Source organism: Sphaerodactylus townsendi, linkage group LG08, assembly GCF_021028975.2.
Source record: "Sphaerodactylus townsendi isolate TG3544 linkage group LG08, MPM_Stown_v2.3, whole genome shotgun sequence".
NCBI lineage: Eukaryota > Metazoa > Chordata > Lepidosauria > Squamata > Sphaerodactylidae > Sphaerodactylus > Sphaerodactylus townsendi.
Window position 1 is genome coordinate 75,939,973 of NC_059432.1, and position 16,248 is coordinate 75,956,220.

At 39.1% G+C, this 16,248-nt stretch overlaps 1 protein-coding gene across 2 annotated transcripts in view; it reads left to right on the plus strand.

Annotated features, from left to right (window-relative positions):
• Positions 1–16,248, plus strand: part of CLSTN2 (calsyntenin 2) — a 446,373-nt gene that overhangs the window by 183,600 nt on the left and 246,525 nt on the right. For both annotated transcript variants that reach the window (XM_048505807.1, XM_048505809.1), the window contains exon 2: positions 3,107–3,229. In XM_048505807.1, coding sequence (XP_048361764.1) covers positions 3,107–3,229 — 123 coding nt within the window. The remainder of the gene's footprint in view (positions 1–3,106; positions 3,230–16,248) is intronic.

Here is a 16,248-nt window from a genome sequence, read left to right on the forward strand (position 1 = left end):
AGATATACTCATGTGGTATTGGTTTAAGATAAGATAAATAAGGAAACACTTGCATTATAGAACTGAAAGCATATATTCGGCTGCTCCATATTTGCAGGGAGATCTGTGTAGTCTGTGCAACTTTACATAGACTTTCAAAACCCACACTGTTTCTGGCTCTTGGATCACAAGATAATCTTAATCCTCTGTTGATTGAAAAAAGTGTCATAGAAGGCTATAGCAAAAAAAATTGTGGGGAACATACTGGGTCCCAATACATTTGTTTCTGAAGTAATATTTTAAAATATACCGGGGAAGGGCGGTATAGAAGTTCAATAAAATAAATAAATAAATAAATAAATAAATAAATAAATAAAAACTTGCATTAGTTCCCACCAATAATTTCAATAAGACTAGTGAATGGGAAGTAGTAACATTGGTATAAAGAAATCATACCAACATGACAGAATCTCTGCCACTTGAATGTTTAACTGCAGATTATTGCTTCTGTTTCATGATCAGTAATATTGCTTGGAAATAAAATTCAGGTAAATCAAAGGAGCGGAAAAATTCTTGCTAAACTATATTCAGCATTTCTAAGATATATTCAATCCTTATTTCCAGGTAAATTGACTACTATGATGTATATTACTCAAAAAGTTGATAGAGAACAAGGCTGAAGGTAGGAAACAATTTTCAGTGTATAATGGTAAGGGGAAAGGTCACAGAATGCTTAATAAAAACTCAACTGTTTAAGGTGTGTGTCAGTTCAGTTTTTAAATTCATTGATGTACTATGGGAAATAAAATAGCTTTCAAAATCACTCTTGAAAAAAATGTAAAGCTACATAAAAGAAAGAAAATTGTTTTATATGACCCATTCAGAAATTCTAGTGGACCCATTATTTTGCACTCATGGTTATCATTCTGAAAAGTGCATCTGTGAGTCTGGTATGTGAAGGACTTGAATAGATCTACCTGTAGGATTTTGCCTCAGGTGATACCCAATAAAATATGGAACGTTGGCAAAATAATGTTTAATGTTTCTTTAAAAGGACAGTGTTTTGAATGGGCAGTTCATCTGCAGAGGTGGGGTCCCAGTTGAGTGCTTGTATGTGAGAGAGAAAAACAGTTGGCAACAAGGGCAGTGAGTGTGAATCAGCTTATGGTAAAGCTTCTAGTCATACAGGGCATTTCTGTGGGATCCAGTATAAACGAAGCAGATCAGTTCTTTTTAGAAGTGACTCGTTTGTGTCCACTTATGCTCTGTTTATTTACTTCAAAATAAAGCAATGCTGCTAGACAATGAAAGTGTCTCGTGTATTCTCATTCAAAGGAAAATAAATCTGGTCAAGGTGTCTCTGTAAGCTCCTGCTGCTGGAGGAACTGTGCAGTGGTACGGTACACACATTCTGTGATTGCATGTGGACAGAAGTTTGGATTGATCTGAACTTGAAACATTTAATTAGCTTTTTAATTAGCCCAGAGTAAAAATAGTCAGTACACAGACACATACGTCCAATCAGTTAATCGAGTATTTCTCTTATAACTGAAAACCAGATATATGCTGAATCTTAGAGCTCTGCAATTAGTGGTAGTTCTTAAAAATAATCATTTTAACCAGTTTCACATTTTATGCTTCAAAGGATAAAATGGCTGATCTATAGAAAATCTTCTATAACACCTGATTATTATGGCTATTGGAAAATACAGACTTTCTAATAGAATCTATGAAAGTTGAATGTTTGAATGACTATTGTTGTTGTATATTTGATGTTGTACAAATAACCTTAAAGCCTGGTATTTATTCACACCCATATACATACCCAGAGACCTGCCTCCTTTTCTCAGCTGGGAAGGGTCCAAGTTGACATGGATACTTAACAGAGATATTAGAGGATAATTCTGAACAATGAACTTGTGGTTCTTTAAAGACTAACACTATATTATTATGAGTCACTAGAGTCCACTTTCTCAAGAACATTTAAGTATAGGTTTGCCAGATCCTTCCTGGCAAGTGCTGAGGGGTGAGGGAGACTTACCAAAGGTGGGGGACGGCCACTGTCAGCACTTCTATATTTTACTGGATGTGGCAATGTCACTTTTGTTGAACCACCAGAAGTGACATCAGCATGTGTCATTGGCCATAAAACTGTGCAGTTTTTGCCCAAATACCAGATCATCTCTATAAATATGCTGATGTCACGTCTAATGTGCACCAGAAGTGGCATTGCCATGACATCAGCATGCCTGCTGCATGAAGACATTCATTATCATTTAATTGGGCCTCTATTGCCAAAGGAAAGAAAATTCATATAGATCTTTCATCTAAACTTTGGCTGACAAGAACGAGATAACAGAGTTGATGACACCTCTTTTAGCATAGTTCTGATGGAAAGATCCCACGTAGAATATCCTGAACTTAAAAGAGGATGAGTAAAATGATGCCTTCCAGAGAATGTAATATGTGAAGTACCTATTGTTTGCCTAATTTTATATTCTAATTTTGTTTTTAGGCTAAAAAGTCTAACTAGACCTGTTCTTGTTGTTTTTAAAATGCCATTAAAGATTTCTGATTCTGAGATTGAGTGTGCTTTTCAATGATTTCTCTCTCTCTCTCTTTTTTTTATTCCAGAGGGACTTTAATTAATTTCACCAGTAAATGTAATGCCTTTTGTTTTAGGTACCTTCAGTTTGTCATTGATGGGGTTGAGAGATTGCTATCTTTTAACTTTATAATGAATGTACTCACAGCCCAATCCATGAGGCAAAAGCACCGAGGAGGTGGCATGTTCACAGCACTGATGTAAATGTCCCTTGCACTGGCATAAGGGACGTTTACAATGCCACCATGGCACTTACACTGATGCTGGTGAGCAGTGCAGTAGCACCACACATGAGCATGACATAGCAGCACACACTGACAAACCTTCGCAGGTCTCACAATAATGACAATGATAATAATTCAAATGCAATATCAGTTCTTCTTGTAGTTCAGTTTAGGAAAATCTGTTTTTCCATAATTGCTTAGTGAAAAAATAAAGCTAGGTTTCATCTTTAAAAAAAAGAAACACAAAGTCAACTTGGGCAAAATTATTACTAAAATCTGTTGTATTTGTTTTCCTTAGTGAACAAGCACAAGCCATGGATTGAAACCTCTTACCATGGAGTTATTACTGAAAACAACAATACAGTCATTTTGGATCCCCCACTTGTTGCTTTGGATAAAGATGCCCCTATTCCCTATGCAGGTAGGAAGATGAATATTTTCATAAACTTTGTGTAAATCTCATCCAGTGAATTGCATTAAATCTGTTTTCATTATAACGAGAATGCGTCTCTAAACAAATATGCTTCAGTGTTACATTTGCAAAAGCATCAAGCTTAGCCCACTAACCTTGAAATTAGGCATGTTCCTGACTTGACAGGCATTTGCTTTGGAGGAGAAATGGTAATGTTTGTATTGATTTCAACTGTTTAGATATATTTGTTGGTGCATAAATTGGAATATGCTTAATGTGAATTGTCCATTATGATTGGTAAACTGTGGTTTGGTAAACTGAGTTCATTTGCTGGGGAACTGTTCAAGGAATATTTTTTCAGGCACTTGCATCCTGTTTAATACTTTTAGGTGTTTTTAAACCTTTAGAATCAAGGCAGGAAATTTAATGAAGGATTGCAAAGGTGTCTGAAATTTTTAAATAAAAATATGTGTCAGAAGAAACTTTTTTAATTATTTCTAATCTAGTCCATTGTTAATGCAGTCAGTTGTCAACATTATTACGATCCTTGCTCTGGAATACTTTTTCATTTTATTGCTTATTCACTTACATGCATATTATATTAAATAATATTTTTAATGGGGGGTTGTCAGCTGCTGCTCACTACCAGGTGGCAGGGAAACTGGGGATTACTGATATAGGGCTATCATGGTTCCCTCATTCCAGCAAGTGGGATGAGGGGAATGGGACAATATCTGGTGGCAGGCAGGTTGCCGATGCTGGATCCATCTCCATTTTGTACCACAGCTCCTGTGGCTTTATTCAATAAAGCTTTGGTCTGTTTTTCTGCAATCTGTTGTGTTTGGGGGCCTTCCTCCTAAACTCATTCCCCACATTGCTCCTGGGGTCAGAACAATTGCTTCAGAATGTAGCAATTTTTTCAGCATGCAGCAAACGTATATTCAAAACCAGTTCCCACCACACCCGGAAGGTTACTTTTGTCTTTACCCTTGAATGTGCATATGTATGTATATGTCTTTACCAAACATGTATTTGAATGTCTGCAAATACATTTTCTTGGAATTCATATGTTGTAGTTTAGCTATCATTCTCATTGTTGCTCTGCGGTGTTTATCTTGTTATCTTTTCATTGTTACTGTGGGAAAATATATTAACTACATTCTGATTTTTTTCCTGTTTTTTGTAATAATTAATGTCTTCAATTAATTGATGAGGCCACTTATATTCAATCATTATAACTTAAAGATCTCCTGAATTTTACCATCCCCTTTATTGATTCTCTGCTGGATATCATTATATAATATTAGAGGGAAACATTGTGTGAGTATTTCTCCAATACAAACAAACAAAGCATATCTATTTTTTGCATTGATTTTTCTCATGACCACTTTTCATATGACTGCAAAATTTCCTGGTTCGAAAAGCATAGTTTGTAACTGTAATAAATAACTTACAACTACTCCCACAGTTACTTATTATAGGGGTTTTGTCAGCAGGATTTTGCAACAACAAAATGATTTACTGTTGTAAATGCAGGCTGTGATCAGTCATGTATCCTTTCAATTCTTCTGACTAAAAGATGTCCCAGGGTGAGATGTCTCACCCTCAAAACATTTTTTTGCAAGCAAACACACTGTAACATTCACCAGAGCCTTACTGTTTCCTTAAATGGTACTAGAGGCATTAAATGGTACTAGAGCCACCTTTTGAGTGACCAAAGTTCATTCATATAAGGGCCAAACTAGACAGGATGCTGTCTCCAGGTTCTCACAGGGACAGCTTCTGTTTTGTAGAGTCCAAGAATGCCTTTTAAGAGTGCTGTGGCGGGGCCAATTCTGGTCAAGACTACCACAGCATGAGGAGAGGAGGCTTTCCCCCTGCACTATTTTTCCAACCTGAAATGGTGCCTGAGGCCATGTTAGAAAAGAATGGCTTTCAATGGCTGATGAATAATGCCTCTAGTACCATATTGATTGGAAAAACAGCATGCAGGAAAGGCAGCAGCCCCTCTTCCACTTGTGGTTCATTGATTGTGACTAAATTGATACTTAGTACTGCCCAGCAGTAGCACCACAGTGGTTGGCTGTAAAGAACTCAGCGAGAACAGAAATGCATCTAGCTTGGAAGAAGTGGAGGTGGAGGCAGCTGTGGTGGCACACATGCACCACCTGTTTCGAGGACTGTGGCCATACAGGTCGGCTAACACTAGTAGACCCAACTATTATTGAGGCACCCTGACTGCAGCAGTACCAGGAAGGCTGCAACATGTCAGAGCCTTCCTGAATAGGTGGCAGAAGCCAGAAGCAGAGGGATGGCACTGGCAGCAGCATTGTCCATTCTGACACTGTCACTTCCCTCATCTTCTCTGGAGACTGTTCCACAAAAGAGTGTGAGGAAGTAGGAATCCTGGCAGCTCTGGTAGCCAGGATAGCAAGCCTATCTCCTTTTATCTGTAGCTGTGAATGGGATGAATGTGCTAGACTGGCTTCCTTTCTCTACAATCTTTAACATAGAGTGTTGCCTATATAGCATCCTTTCTCTCTTCTCTGTTTCTCCAAATTGGTAAGTGGGGGCTTAAAGCAGGAGTTTGCCAACTGGAAGCAGGAGATTAATGTGATTACTGTGTCTTGAATTTTTTTCAGGCAACAGCCTCCTTCATGGCTGGATTATATTATGGAAGTGTTGCCAATGTTAGTAACACAGATAAAGTGGGCTAAATTAAAACTTCCTCCCGTTCAAATAACTCAGTCACTTGAGGGCTTGCTAATGAACATACTGATTTGCTGTAGGAAAGTGAAATATTTAGATGGTTTTAAAGGCTTAAAAATTCAGGTCAGATGCATTAAGATTTCAGAGATAATACAGCTGTAGTAATATATATGCCTTCATCAGTATTCCCTTTCTCAAGGTCAAAGACTATGGAGAGTTGTCTGATACAGATTATTATATATCCAAGTTGGGAAAAGTAATCATAATCACAATACATACAAGAAAAACTTAACTAAATTTATACTGACAATGATAATTGCATTAGTTTTCATGAACAGTTTCTCTCTTCACTAAATGTTTTCTAGCATGAACTTGGATAATTCCAGCGTCCTCAAAATATAATGTGTCTAAGTTCATGTCTGTTTCTTCTTTAAAGCCGAAACACAATTGTTCTGGAAGCTGGGCAGATACTGTTTTGCAATTATTAATAGTTGTCTAAGATGATTTTTTTTTAAAAAATTGTGGTTCCGTTTATTATCACCCTTTATGTAATCTGTAAACTGAATTCTTCCTAGGCTCAAGGACTAATGCATGGATTTTTTGCTTCTGGAATGTACTATGGTAAATATGACCAGTATCTAATGAAGTTATTCAAGAGTAAAAAAAAATACAATTACAAATGTAGACATGAATGCATGAGGTTGCCATCAAAGTCAGTATTATGTACTCATATGGGCACCAGCTCTTTAGGGCCTCACCTACTTGATTGGTCCCTTTAACTGGAGATGCCAGGGATTGAACCTCAGACCTTCTCAGGGGTATATCAGATTATAAACAAAACAGTGCCTGGGGCTCACCATAGGCACCACCCATCCCTCCCAGCTGTGTCTCAGCCCCGAACTTTAAAGGGAGTTCAGGGCCAGGGCACAGTTGCAGCATGGCATGACACTTCAATGGGCCCGCACATGACTATAGGGATTGGCTCTCAGGGCTCTAGCTTCCATGTACACCCCTTAGCTACACCACTGTACCTTTTGAGTACCAAGCAGATATCCTACCACTGAGAATACCTTTCCTATTTTAAAGTTTAATCAAACGCCAATTAAGGATATTAAGGCACCTCACATGAAAAAAGTCGAACAGCCACTCTAGCCAAGCAGTACTTTGAAGGTGACTCACCAAGTCTTCATGGTTATTCCTGGCTCTGCTATCCATGAAATTTGGATATGTGAGGAATTAAAGCTTGGTAGTAATAGTTTTTTCAGTCCAAAATCCTGTGTAATTTTTTAAAAATTAAAACTAAAGTGGATATGTATATCCACAAAACTGATATCTAATTACCAAAGCAGTAAACCTTTCAGTGAAATAAAACAGTAAATGATAATAACACTTGATATAATCTGTCAGCCAGTGGGGGGAGTCTAATCCCTCAACCACCGATTTGGCCTCCCCACCACCATGTGCCCTCGCCGTATGTGCCCCCTTCCACCACCCACTTACCTGGCTGCGCCTCCAAGCTGGGGAACGGGGGGGCGGCTGTGCAGGAAAGGGCCGGCATCCCAGGCCAGGGTGGGAAAGGGAAGCAGGAGGCAGCCGGCTCCTCCTTTCATTGCCCAGGGAGGCTCTGGCCTGGCTGTGGTGGAGGGAATGCTGGGCATAGTCTGGAAAGCATGGGCCCCTTGCTGGCTTCCACAGCTGGCTGCATGCCTCTGGGACAGGCTGCACGGCTTTTGTGGGAAACCTGCTGGCACTCCAGGCCATGGGAAGGAGCCAGCAGGTCTCCCTCGCATAGCCGGCCCAGAGGTGTCCAGCCTGCACTGGATTCCAGTTTGCTTGCAGATCCAATTTAGTGTGTTGGTATTGACCTTTAAAACTCTTTAAGGCTTTATACAGCTTGGAACCTGAATAACTTAAGAACCACCCGCTCTCATATGAAACTATATGATCAATGTGGTAATTTTCAGGAGCCCTGTTGCATTTCAGAGTCAAAAGTGTTCATTGATATAATCTATTGAAACAATTCAAAGGTTATATTAGTGAGATAACCCAGCTTTGAGATTAAAAGGCATTTGTTTCAGTTCCCATTGAAAATCAATATGTGACTTGGGCTGTTTCCGCACGGCCACGATTGGGGTTGGGTCGGCGTATACGACGCCGACCCAACCCCCTGGGACCATTTGCACGAACAGTCCCAGAAACAGCCGGGAAGACGGTTCCGCAGAGTGCCGTCGCCTGGTTGACCTGCTGTTTCTGTGGCCATCCGGCACATTGCCGAGGCCTGGGGACATGCCCCCCCTGCCCTGCGCGACTGCTCCAGCATCGCAGGGCAGGGAGGCGTGTCCCCAGGCCTCGGCGACGTGCTGGACGGCCACAGAAACGGTAGGTGGATGGTGACAAGGGAGGAGGGAGGGCACCTTCGAGCCGCCGTTTTCCGTAAACCTTGCTCGGGTAGCGAGGTAGGAAAACGGCGACTTCGCGTCGCTCGAGTGGAGCGAGGGCGGCGCGGCTGCGAAGCAGCTGCACTCCCTGTGTGAACAGCTCCCTGGGGACGGCGTTTTTGCCATCCCCAGGGCGCCATATTTGGCCCGTGTGGAAAGGGCCTTGGTTTCTTTTTAAACTGACAAGTTTTCAAGGGCATCGTGGCCTCTTGAGCTGGTATGCAATGCACACAACTGTTTTATTTTTCTTGAGGGAAGGATGTGCCAAGTGTTGATATGTCACGATTGTGTTTTAGTGTTATGCTCATGTTGACAAATGTTACAGACTGAATGTTCATCATGGTCATCCAGATTCATGGAAGAAGTCTTTGCCATAGTCTGTTTTTCACTGTAGTCATCAATACATTTTGCAAAGACATTCAAGGGGCTAGCATGAATCCTAGAAATGAGATAGAATCAGTGAACAGTTCATGGAAAAGGTCTGTCTAGTCCCATATCCTACTGCAACCCTTTTCTATTTCATAATGGGCCCCAGCCATCAGTATCAGTTCTAAAAGAGGGCACTGCATTTAAACATCATAAAGATGTCTTCAATAAACTTGCTTATTAATGGTTACTAGATCTGAGTTCAGGCTTCCTAAAACTGGTTCATCTTGCAAACATCAGACACATAACTGACTAATTGAGATTACAGTATTATTTTTGTTGATTTTCTTTCCTGCTTCCTAGCATGTACCGTGGCAACATTTGGATGATAAAATAATGCCAAAAGTGGCCCTTGGAGGTTCTTCTCACATTGAGATGTTTTTTTCTATGTTAGAAAAAAGTTATTTCCATGTAGAAAAGGTGTTCACTGTGAACATCTCTTTGTCATAGAGAAATCCGATCAGAATGCTAACTGTTCTGAGGGAGATTGCTTTTGGGTTGATTGTTAAAAAAAAAATCAATATGGATGTTCTGTCAAATGTACTTTTGGCTTTAAGACAAATTTGATGGAAAATGTGTTAAAATGTATTTCAGACATACTGGTTTAAGGTCATATGTGTCAGTCAGGATAAATGTATTTTGTCTCAGATTGTTTATTACTAAGAACTAAAACCATTTAAGAAAATATATAGCATCTCTAGAGCACCATCGACTTGTGTTTTGTTGATACCCTTTAGCAAAGGGCGTATGCTTAAGCTTTCAGTAAGTGAACAGTTTACTGTTTCAGGATCCTCAAGCACTGTAGATTTTGATCTGCTTTAGATACAAGAACTTGAATATGTTGTTAGCCTTTCCATTGTCTTGAGGCAGCTTCAAAAACTCATTTGTCTCTGCCACCAATATAGTGGCTTTAGAAAAAAAAGCAAAGTCATACAGAGGTGAGTTTCCTCAAATGGACAAGGAACAGCTCTTGTCTGATGTAGGGTACTTAGCTGGCAGGAGTACATATGACTGTTGTAATGTTCACAGAACTGTGCTTCTAAATCACTCAGAAGTTTAAGAATTCTTGTTCTGTTGCTTTTCTGCCAATAAACTTTATGACTAATCTATGGCCCAGTTCACACATCAAGGACCATCCTAATGACACTGTTTCTCTGGAACATATATACCAAGCATTGTTCAAATAGGGTTTTTTGTGAACAAAGTGACTCAGAGCAATGTTTTCATCATCCATGCTGGAGCTCCTGTGCCCAGTTCTGGACTTACACTCAATGAAGTGCATTGCCCCTTTACAGAATTTAAACCATGAAAGTAACTGTTTAACATGTGTCATTCATAGAGATTGACAGTACAACCCTAATATCACTTTAGATAGAGCTGACCAGGATTCGCATTAACTGCATGTTTTCTGTTTCAGAACAAAACCAACTAGCCAAACTAGACTGACAATAGTGTTTGGGTGCTGTGTGGTTTCTGGGCTGTATGGCCGTGTTCTAGCAGCATTTTCTCCTGACGTTTCGCCTGCATCTGTGGCTGGCATCTTCAGAGGATCTGATGTTGGGAAAGCAAGTGGAGTATATATACCTGTTGGAGTGTCCAGGGTGGGTGAAGAAACATTGTCCGGAAACCAGCCCGGAAACCACACAGCATGCAAGTGATTCCGGCCGTGAAAGCCTTCAACAATACATTAGACTGACAATAATTGATCTGTTACTCATTGATCCCAATTTGCTATCAGCTTCTGCAAAATAACTCCCTTTACTGCAACTATCAGTTGTGCCCACTGGGAGGGAACAATGAGGCATAAATGGGTATGGTTATCAAGATTATGTAGTTGGCCATGTAGTAAACATCTGTGGTGGAGAATCATTAAAGTTGCAGTATTTGGAAAGTCTGGAACCTATCTAAACTAACGTCTATCCAGAAATATAAAATATTTAAATATCCTGCGATTCTACTCTAAATATTGCAAAATTAAATGAAAAAGAAGGCATACTGCAAATAATAATAATGAATACTAATTTATATTGTCAATAATTTCATTTTTAATGTGGCAGCAGAGATTTTAAATGAAGGTCTTTCAAATGTCTGTGCTAATTTTAATTCAGAGAGAAACACAGATAGGACAGCTGAGTGCAAATGAACTGTTTTAGTTAATTCTTCTTGGCAAAATGTCTAGAATGATTTGAGTGAACACTCTGGCACCAGTTCAGAGCCAGATTTTATTATCTTGTATAGCTATTCTGTGCTGACTGTAATCACATGATAGTAATCAAAGGCCAGATGTCCCTGGTGAATCTTGACAATCTATATAAACTAATTACTGTTTTATGTCCCATTATCTTGGTTTGTTTGGAGGCCAGTGTATAAAAGTGAATTGGAACATAAATATAGGTGGCTTTTATTTATTTGTGAAACAATCCAGCCATTTACTAAAGTGATGTTTTAAGTGTGACAGCATTTTAATGTCCACATTTTAAAATTATGAAAAAAAGATTTAAAGTCTAAGAATTTGTGACCAAAACCTGTTACATTTTTGGGCAAATTTAGAGTGTTGCTTTGATGGTATAGCACAGTGTTTGTACTGGCAGGGATCCTCTGCTAATAGTTTAGTACCCTTGACTCTCATATTGGGGCAAAGAGGTGGCATATCATAATCTGACTTTAAATGCTTCAAAATATGTATTTGGCAGTATATACAAACACATTTGTGACTATTTAAAATTTTTGTGTGTGTCCTTGCATTTAAATGGGGTAGTATGGTAGTAATACTAACTATGCTTCATTCTCTCTCCTTCACCAACTATATAGGCACAATAGTGTATCAGCAGAAGAATCAAAAGGCATGTTACTAACTATACTGGAAAACAGGCTGTAGGAGTGACTGAGGCAGAGGCAAGCCACATAATATACCCCATTCTGTAGAGATAGGTATAGCAGTTCATTTCCAAGGTAAAATAATAGGCATTATACTTTTGGCAGACAGGCCAGGCATACCTTCAAGGAAACAGGCTGAGGTAAATGCTTTCCTGTACAAAGATGGCATGGTTGCTCTGGTAGATCTGGAGTTAATGCAGCATGGACGTAGCGGCAAACCACAGGAGTCCTGTGTGATAAGAGAATACCTGAACATCTGAAGGTAAAAGTATACACCACAGTTATTTGCCCTGTAGCCAGTGATGGGATTCAAATAATTTAACAACTGGTTATTTACAAGCACCATTTTAACAACTGGTTCTCCTGAAGTGGTGCGAACCTGCTGAATCCCACCACAGCCTGTGGCCCTATATGGAAAAGAATGTTGGCCAACAACTCGGAAACATGAATAGACTCTTCATGTGATGGAAATGAAGATGCACTGGTGGATGCTTGGCTGACTCTATCCGATCATGTTACAAATGAAATCATATGACACAGACTTGGAATTACACCAATTACAAAGAATATGAGGGAAACATGGCTCTGGTGGTACAGGCACATTATGCGCCTGGAGGAGACTTCTGTTGAAAAAATGGCCCTAAACTTTGTCCCTGGAGGTCACCGCCCATGTGGAAGACCAAAGAAATGGTGGATGGACAGCATTGCTGAAGACATGCGTGCTGACAATCTTATCCCTAAAAATGCCCCAAATTGAGCTATTTGGCAAAGAAAATGTCAGTGCTAACCCCATCAAGGGGAATACAGATCAAGAAGAAGATGGTTGCCCTGGTGGATGATTTCTGAAAGTGAAAAGGGGTTGTAACTCTCTACTGCTACTTTTAAACTTCCTGATGGCATTTGATAAATGACTACTCAGTACTGATGAAGTACTTGGAACTGAAAGTGAAATTCATAAGAGCTGTGGAATCAGCAAGATGGGTTTCTGCTTACAATACTTATGTTCTGCTTTTAATACCTATGTGAATCCTTTAAAGAGGAAGATTATCAATAGCTTTGGAATAGGATGTCCTCAATATATTGGCAACTTCTTACTGTACATGACTTTGTCTAAGCCACCAGAGGAAGCTTTGTTGTGTCCGCCAGTGTCCGCCAGCCACTAGGGTAAATGATTTGAAATTAAATCCAGACAAGATTGACGGGAAGCTGGTAGACAAGCCTGAATCCTGGAGTATATTATGGTCCCTGCTTGTGAAGCAGTGGAATTATCTTTAATTCAGTTAGGAACTTAGGAATTATGCTGCATTCTGCTCTTTTGATGGTGAATGCCATGTTGTACTTTTATTCCTATTAGCACCTAGTGCAGAAATTGTCTCCCGATTTGGACTTGGCTAACCTGACTACACTGCTCTATGCCATAGTAAACTTAAAATGTAAAGGTGGTCCCCTGGGCAAGCAGTAGGTCATTATCACATCACAGCATTTACTAGGCAGACTAATCAAATCAAATCGTTTTATTTACGGTCATCTACCAGAACAGCAATAACAGAAATACACAATTTAGCAATAATGAATCCTAGCCAGACTATGTTTATGGGGTGGTTTGTCATTGCCTTCCCTAGTCAATTATGCCATACCACTAGCAAGCTGGGTACTCATTTTACTGAGTCAACCTTGAGCCGGCCACCTGAAACTGACTCATGTCAGGATCAAACTGAGGTTATGAGTAAACTTAAGTAATCTGTCCAGTGCTGGGGCAGGCAACCTCGGCATGAGCCCAGCCCCGGATTGCAAGGGCAAGCTGGGATGGCTCAAAGACAGGCTCCAGCCGAGCCGCATGCACCCCCAGTGAAGCAGCCAACATGGAGACCGAGACGGAACGCTCAGACGTGGCAGAGCCACGGGCCCCTCATAATCATATGTATTAATTTATTTACTAGACTTCATGTTTATTCCACACAAACCAACACCTTGCAAGCTAATATTTCAGTCAAATCAATGAACTATTGGTTGATTCAGAAATTGTTACAGAGAGTCTTCCCATAGGGTTGCCTGCTCAATATTAGGAAATGCTTGGAGATTTTGGGGATGGACCTCAAGAAGGATTGAATTTGGGGAAAGGACAGAATATATATTCAGTGGAATATAATGCCATATTGTACACCTTCCAAAGTGGCCATTTTCTCTAGGTGAACTGATTTCTGTCACCCGAAGATCAGTTGTACTGGCAGGAGAACTCCAGCCATCACCTGCAGACTCTTCCCATCTCACCTCCCATCTCCCCTCTCTTTCTGTCTCATTCAACATCTTTATTTCTCGCTTCTTTCTCAAGCTGAAATTACAAATAATCTTGTATGTCTGGTTAAGTTGCTATGGTAACATTACTTTTGAAGTCTTTTTTGTCCTGATATGGGGATAAAAGGGGACTCACATTTTCCATAGAAGCATCTCTTCCCCCAATGCCAAGACTTGTCAGATCGCATAGATTTTCTAGAGTTCATGAGTACAATGAAATTAGGTACATTTATAATTAAACATTAATAACTTGTATGTTCTTCAGTGGATCTTGACTGAATGGTCCACATGGATTATAGCCGTTACTGGCTGATTTCCTTAAGATACATGATCATTTGTATTTAGTGCTGGAGTCATCACATTCGTTCTATCTCTACTTGAATCGTACAGAGAAGGTATCACACCCAAAGTGCGAACCAGTCTGATTACAATCTACAAGTTTGAGGCAGTTTATGAGGCTATTTGCCCTTTTGTTCCTTCTGGTTGAAAGTGCAGTGCAGGGATCTTTGACTCTTTAGAGGACTCTAATGCATTTCTTTAATGCACCTGGGACCCATTCTTTGCTGATTGCTAAAGGTTATCTATCCATTTTTTTCCTTCAGGAAGTTGGCAGCCTCATAATACAGGCATTATTTTTAGGAAATGGTGAAGGGTGATCTACCTTTTATTACTTTATTTAAATTTTATTGCATTCCAAACTCTGGAACATAACCTATTTTGCTCTCAAGATTTTCTGTACTGTTGGTAAATGGGGAAAGAAAGTGATGATTGAAATTATGTGGAATGTATGCAGAATACTTAACCGGTAGGCTGGCTGGTGAGTGGGGAGAAGAGAAGGAAACAGGAGAAGGAGAGGCCATGAGTTCTTTCAAGGAAAGCAGAATAGTGGAAGAAATGGAAAATGAGTTGCTCCCTGAAAGTCCTTGCAGCATCCCACTTATTATTGTAAAATAATGAAATAAAATAACATGTAATATCTTTTTTTTTTTTACAAAAACGTGTTCTAAATGACAGGGCAATTCACATCTTGTAAAGCTTTTTTAGCACTTTAATGTGCCATTACTAGACTGTGCCACTTGTATTTATTGTAATATAATTATTTAATACAGCAGACACCAGAGCTAAGAAAAATCACTTGAGCACGGTACCCATTTTAGGGGATTTTTGTTGATATTCTGAATCTTTATGTTGTAGTATTTCTAGAAGTAATTATCCTGTTTGACACAACAGGGAATGTATTAAAAGAATTCAATTACTCTATCTTGTATCCTAAATCAAAATAAAAGAGCAAAGGTGGTGTCTTACTGATATGCAGCATGAAGTTCACATGAAGTTCAGAAAGCACAATGAAAAGTGTAAAATGAAGTGTTTTTTTAATTTCACTTCATTTTTTTCTATTAAAAATGGAAGTCATGGTAATGAACACTGAGAATAAGAAACCAACATTCTATTATCTGATTATATTTCAGAAATATAATAATACTTCAGAAATGTAATCATATATAATCATACATAGCACCCAGGTTTCTTCTTGGTTGTTCTACTAAGGATGTGATAATCTAGACATTCCAAGGCAACTGAACCATTTAAAGTAAAATTGTAAATATGACATAAATGCAAACTAAGTATTCTTGAAGGCTTTTTTTCACAAAAAATGATTAATTTCATTGATTTTTACCTTTTAACTATGTTAAGGCTTTGTGAGAAGTATTACATCTTTTGAACCATTAATACAATGAGTGGCATAATATTTATTCTGATATAGCTTGCCCTTGTGGAAGCAAACCAAGAGTTACTGCTGGTTTATGTTCAGATCAAAGGGAAGCAGCTATGTAATTTAAAGAAAACTATATTTCTTTTGTTCTTCATGCTTTTGTTCTTGTATTTCAGTATGATTTGAAAACATGGTCTAATTCTGACATTCCAGTTAAAAAAAACCCAGAGCTTTTAGGAATTTAGCACTGGTCTGGAATAAATCAATTTTTTATCAAGCAAGCCGAAAGAAGTAACTACTCTCAGCTAAGTAAATCTAAGGCACAAAAATTTATATTTCAGGATTCTGCACATAGGCTTGTTGATTTGTCAGTGACAGTGAAAGTTCAGTTCTAAATGGATATGTGTGTGTATGAGGGCTCCTTTCAACTATCAGCATAAAACTGAGTCCTGTGGTAACTGCATTCTCCTCTTCATCCTCTAACAAACCTTGAATTTCATATATTTTGTTAAAAGTATGATCAGGTCTCTCAAATGAATGTAAAAGTTAATGTTCATAGTAAAAAATAC